We start from the raw sequence: 6,281 nt of genomic DNA, 5'->3' as shown, positions 1-6,281 counted from the left end.
CAAAATACCCACAGCACAGCACAGTATGGAGGGTTGGTGGCTTCCCCTTGTGACCTCTGGGCCAACTGGGAGCTATAGCTCACCACCAATGCCCAGAAGCAAGAGAACAGAGTACTACATATTGCTAGCCAGGAAGATCAAAATTCAAGACCTGAACTGTGGATTTCACAGAACATGTATTGCTTTTGCACCAATGTAAAGTAAGAAAAAAGGCAAGTCATCTAGGGCCATCAGTATGTATCTTAAACTTTCAAATTAAACCATGAAGGGATGATTATCCTAGAAACACATCTTGTACAGAAAGGGGAATGTCTGAAACTAACAACTAGCTTTCAGAAGCTATAATCAAGAATTCAAGGGCCAGGAGTGGGGGTGGCTTGGGGATAGAGCACTTAGCTAGCATGCTGGAGGCCTAGATTTGATACTCAGCACTGGAAAAAAAAAAAAAAAAAAAAAAAAAACTTTCAAAAAGTCAGGTTTAGAAAATTTATAAACTCAGGCTGTTTCTCAAGCTTTGATAGGTACCTACACCACTGAAATGGATGACTTCTTGCAAGAAACTTCTTTCTCTGAGAACCACTAAAGGTCTCTGCCTTTAACCTAGAAGCTGCTGGAAAGTAGTTTTGCATAATCACAGTCATTAAGTCTGCATTTCAGTCGTTTAACTATTACTTTCCTCTGTTGGCTTAGGGGTGATGCAAAGCTGGTATATTATCTGTATCCAGCCTTGTTACTCAGTACCTACGCAAGTCGTTGGCCCTGGAAATGTACCTCACCTGTTTCATATGCTCTCCAGCATGTTCCATTATGCAAGGCAGTTTTCCAGTCCCCTGTTTATATCACACTGTACAGGCTACAAATGTCTTTATGATCATACTTCCATTAGATCCTCAAATTTCCATCGTGAGGCAGGCATGTATGTCACTGCTTTCCAGATAGAAAAGCAGAGGTTTACTTGGCTAACTAAATGACAGCAGGAAGAACAGCCATGGTATTTTGTGTACACTACTTTACTGCGTGCCAGACAGTACCGTTTCCAAGCTCAGATTTTACACGGGCTAGGCGGTTTCTGGAGAAAAACAACCGAATGTACTAATGTTCAAGGAAAGTGTAAATAAAAACCTAAAGTATCCAAAATTAAGGCACGATGCCTTGTGATATTAATATAAAAACCATCACTTCAATGTGGACTATTAAAAGACCTCAACTCCTGTCTCACCAGGGCCAGGGATCCCGACTAGGAACACCTTCCCTTGCTGGGGTCTCAGTTTCCCCCAAGTGGAGGAGGGCTGGACGTCCAGCGTCTAAACTGGAAGGTCCAAGTCTTCCTCCTTCGTGTCCCCACCCTCACCTCCGTCTCGGAATTCAACGCTGCTCACACACACACACACACACACACACACACACACACACACACACACCACCGAGGGAGCTCGGAAGAGCCCTTGCAGAGCAAACTGCGGCCCAGGGAGAGGACCAGGCTCTGTGCCGGTTGCCAGGGAAGCGCCCCCCCCACCCCGGCATTCTGAGAGCCCGGAGGGCCGAGGCAGCCCACTCGCCAACCTGGGGTTCCCGCCATGCAGGATCAACCCAACAGCGCATGCGCGGCCCCGCCCTACCCCACCGGCGGTGGGAGCGGTGGGAGCAGGGCCTGGGGAAGAGTCCCGCGCACCCACAGCCCCCGGGGGCTGAACCTGCGCGCGTTCGCCACAGTAACACAGCCCAAGAGCTGGAGGATTAGGATAGGGTTTACTGCAGACCAAATCTGAGGTCTGAAGCAGGCCTGTGGGATCATTTAGTGTCTACACTAAGGCACTGGTTCTGGACCTCTGTGAGAATCTGATTCCTGGAATCTATCTCAGACAGCCTAAAACCCAGGAATTTGCATCCCAGGTAATTCTGGGATAAGTGGTAGTGACATAAAAGCAGAGAATTGATTGGCTCAAAATCTAACCATGGGAAGGACTTGGCACAGCCTGGTGTAGAATTCTGATTTCCTGACTTATACCCAAGTCTTCCCCCTCCTCTTGCCTCCTTCCCCTGCTGCCTTATTTCAGGGCATGGTTTAATCAGTACCCAGCAGACTGGCAGGCAGGCAGTCTTTCTCAGAACACCAAAGAACTCCATCCGGCAAAGTTCCACCCACAGCTTTGACCACGGCCTTGGCTGCACAGAGTTTGGTGACCCTGCAGAAAGCTATGTCCCCTCCCAGCCATCAATGGCTTGTGTGAGTGTACACACACCCGCCCACCCACGGGCCTATACGTGATCTCAAAAGACTGTCACCAACAAAATGTAAAACACTCCTGTGTGTGTGTGTGTGTGCGCATGCACGCGCGCGTAGAGTTTGGGAGTGTGACCCATGCCTGTGTGTGGATGCAGCTCACATTTAGGCACAATCAGTATCAGGCAACAGCCTCAGTCCAGGACAGCTGGATTATGTGTGCAGACAGCCACTCTTAATGGCCCTTGATAGGGACACCAAGATCCTTTGCTTATCCTCATGAAAAGCAGCTGGGGATAAGCACAGGGGAGACAGACAGACAGACACACAACCCATCAGGGTCATGGACTACAAATCCTACCTACCCCTATAGCTGGAAGGGAGAGGGCTGTAGACATTTAGGGCCCTGTTCCTTTCAGAATCCCTGGGGGTCTGGAAAATAGCTAGCAAAGTGTCCCTGCTTGAGACTGCAGGCAGTTCCACAGCGTGGGACTCCCTGCAGAATAAGGCTGGCTGTTCTCTAAGCCATTCCAACACTGAGAACTGTGTCATTCTCTTCTGTCCCTCCCAAACTGCTATCCTTTGATACTGTCCTGTCCCAGCACCGCTCGTTCCAAAACCTCAAGGCTACAGCTCTTTCCGAGAAAGCCAGGAACACAGCTGTAAGTTCCACTACCCTGGGGGAGTTCCAATGCTCCCTCCTGGCTCCAGATGTAAAGGAACAGCTGGGGGGTGGGCAGGAGGCTCATCTGGCAGTGAAGCATGGTCTGGAAAGATGAAGAACAAAGGGCAAGAGACAGGCAGACAGCATGGCTGGTAAGGACTGTAAGGACCTGGGAAGAAAACAGTCTCATCACCGCCTGGCAACTGGCTGACAGCCTTACCAAATCCCTCTGGCGCTGCCCTCCAATCCCCCACCAACTTCTGGCAGCCTGTGACCAGGCAGGACCTTTCATAAACTCCATTTTATGATTTCCCCTTAATCTGAGAAGGGAAACTTGGCGTTCTTTGTATGGCCCCTCCCCTGTCCTTAAAACTCACTCCCCAGCATGAGACTGTGGTAATTGAAGAATGTTGAAGGAGAAAAGAAAGACAGGAAAACATTGTGCCACTCCCATGGTATCCTCTGATCCCTTTTTGCTTTCCTCCCCCGGGGAAGTATACCAGCATACAGGCTGCCAGGCTGGGTGTCTGCATACAGGTCCTCTCTGGGAACCACTTGTCTTCATGCTATGCCTGGGTGGCAATGCATACCCAGGCACCAAGCACTATCTCAGTAATAACAACCCTGCGTGACTGCATGATTCCTGGCCTAACAAACTTGAATGCTGCCACACCTCTATTCTACCTTCCCCAGTCTGAAAGGGAGTTTTTTATTTGTTTATATGGTTTTGCTTTTGGTACCAGGGATCAAACTCCAGTCCTTGCGCTTGTGAGGCAGATGCTAGAACCCACGGAGCTAAATCCCCAGCCTCCCAATCTGAAAGGACACAGGGCCTTACCACTGCTTCCGTTTTAGGAAAAATATTTTAATGAGGTCCACTTTTGAGTGGCCCCCCTCACTAGTGCTCCTCCCATGCCTGCTGAGAGGTAGCAACCCTTCTCTGGAGGGCACCCACCCACTCCAATACCTCCACTCTTCTGGGAGGCTCATCACATGTAAGTTTTTATAAAAATTTCTGGATGCCATGGGACCAGCCCACAGCACTCTCCTGTGTCATAATTAAATAGTCCATTAAATAATCTCTGTGTGCTGGCAAAAGGGGATGCCTCAGCAACAAGTCCCCTGCTTTGGACAGGCTCCCGGGGCCCAGGGCCTCCGCCTTGGCTGGCTCAGGGCTCCATGAGAGCAACCAGGGGCATGGACTCATCTTAGGCCAGCCCAGCCCTGGGACCTGTTTAGGGGAGGGTTAAGTCCAAGTGGGTAGTGCTGGCACCAGGTTCCCTCACAGACATGGACAGGGGCATCCAGGCATTGAGCGGGCAACTGATGGATTTGCCAAGTCAGAAGTAAGTAAGGTTCTTGAGAGCTCCCATCTCTAGCATCCGCTTGATGGCCAGGGCTTCTTGGGAGACGTTGTGGCCTGACCCCTGTGGAGAGAGCCAGGAAAGGAAGTTGAGGGGCTCCGGGGGACCTCTCTGACCCCAAGAAAATCTCTTTTCCCTACCCGACAGTCCCAGTCTTCTTGGGAAATCTCTCCTGCTGTGGTGCTTGGAAGGAAGACTGAACCTGAAGGGACATATATGGAGGAGACACACTGGGAGTCCTGATGCCTCACTACCACTTCTGACTCCAAACGACCATATCGGGAGCCACCTCGGGATGCCTGCACCCCTCTCACCCAGCACCCCTATGTCTGTCTGTTCCCCAGGCCTACCTGGCCCACTAAGTCCCCAAGTGGGGCTGCTTACCGCCATGGATTTGAGCGTGATCTGCTCATAGTAGTGAATGGTTTGCTTCTTATCAAAGGCATTGGGGTAACCGAAGCCAGCAATGTGCACCAGGTCGCAGAGGTGGAGGGCCATGGTGATAGCCAACAGGCCTGTGGTCGGCTTCTGCAGGACAAGGGGTGGGAAGGTATTAGAAGAAGCCCTGCTCCTCCCCGTCTCCTGGGCCCATGCTCTGAGATGGAAATGTGCAGTCATGGAAATATTATATATGTCACCTGTGTGGCCCAAGAGGACAGGCTCAAGCCAACTGAGCTGCTGAATGGGATTAGTGCAACTGAGAAACTGAATTTTTTTTTAAAAAATTGTGGTACTGGGGATTGAAGCCGGGGTGCTCAACCAGTGGGCTACATTTCCAGCCCTTTTTTATTCTGAGACAAGGTCTTGTCAAGTAGCTCAGGCAGGACTCAAAGTTATAATCACCCTACCTCAGCTTCCCACGGGCTAGTATTATTATAGTACTAGTATGATGACTGTCATTATTGTCATCCTGATTGCCACTGTCCTCCCTAGAGACATAGCTTCTCCCAGGTGTGTGAATTGTGGTGGCTACCATCGTGGGTATTACAACTTCAAACATCTGGGAGGGGGCTTGGGCCTCTAGGAAGGACAGCGGCAATCAGGATGGCAATCAGTACTGGTGGTCTGAGGACTGAACCCAAGGCCTTTTCATTAAGCTCTACCCCCTGCCAATTTTTTATTTGGAGACAGGGTCTAAGTTGTCCAGGTTAGGTTCAAACTTGTCATCTTCCTGTCTCAAGCCTCCAAGTGCTGAGATTATAAGCATGTTCCCCGCACAGGTTTATGTTAAATATTACCAAACTACAAAATAGTCCCCCCCCGAGATGGCATATGGAGAAATGCACCTACCTCAGCCCCAACAACATGCTTTGCAGAGCCCTTTAGCCATGCACTCCAGCTGGGGAGCCACTTCTGGGCCCCATCAGACCCCTTAATGCCAACCTCCTCCGAGTCATTTAGAGCTCTCCTGTCTTCTCCTTTCCGCTCTCTACCTGAGCTTTTTCACCTTTACTGCTTTAACCACTGCTGTGTTTTTCTCCTTTGCTGCTTTAACCACTGTGCACTGCTGTGTCCTCTCATCCAGTTTGGGCCCCGTAGAACCACTTGGACCTGCCTGGTCTGCCTGGACACAGGCTCCTTAAACACCAGGCCCTTCCTCCTGCTTGACTCTGTTAGTTAAATGTATTAAACATTATGCTGCTATCTAAGCTGGAAACCGAGCACAGTTCACAAACCTCTCAATTCTACCTGCAAAACAGGTTATAGTAGGCAGAATCGTAAAGGGGTCCGCCAGTGACCCTCACTCTTGTTTAATCTCTTCCTTTCACAGGTATGTGGAACCTACCTATAGGATGGATGTGTAACATTTCACTAAGTTACTATCTGTGGCACAGTTGGCCACAAGATGGAGACCATCCTGACAGGATGGCCTTTAAATCTGCATGTTGAGCCACACGTGGTGGCACATGCCTTTAATCCCAGCACTTGGGAGGCTGAGACAGGAGGATTGCTTGCTCTGAGTTCAAGACCAGCCTGGGCTACATAGTGACTTCCAGGTCAATCTCAACTACATAGTGAGACCCTGTCT

At 50.1% G+C, this 6,281-nt stretch overlaps 1 protein-coding gene across 5 annotated transcripts in view; it reads right to left on the bottom strand.

Annotated features, from left to right (window-relative positions):
- Positions 1 to 3,654: 3,654 nt before the first annotated feature.
- Positions 3,655 to 6,281, bottom strand: part of St3gal4 (ST3 beta-galactoside alpha-2,3-sialyltransferase 4) — a 44,110-nt gene continuing 41,483 nt past the window's right edge. For all 5 annotated transcript variants that reach the window (XM_010628640.3, XM_010628639.3, XM_033764427.1 and 2 more), the window contains 2 exons: positions 4,637 to 4,780; positions 3,655 to 4,315 (listed from right to left, as the gene is read on the bottom strand). In XM_010628640.3, coding sequence (XP_010626942.1) covers positions 4,229 to 4,315; positions 4,637 to 4,780 — 231 coding nt within the window. In that variant the 3' untranslated portion in view covers positions 3,655 to 4,228. The remainder of the gene's footprint in view (positions 4,316 to 4,636; positions 4,781 to 6,281) is intronic.

Source organism: Fukomys damarensis, unplaced genomic scaffold (assembly GCF_012274545.1).
Source record: "Fukomys damarensis isolate Sample0158 unplaced genomic scaffold, DMR_v1.0_HiC HiC_scaffold_16, whole genome shotgun sequence".
Classification (NCBI taxonomy): domain Eukaryota; kingdom Metazoa; phylum Chordata; class Mammalia; order Rodentia; family Bathyergidae; genus Fukomys; species Fukomys damarensis.
Note: the sequence above shows the minus strand (reverse complement) of the source record. Positions and strands in the feature narration are given on the sequence as shown.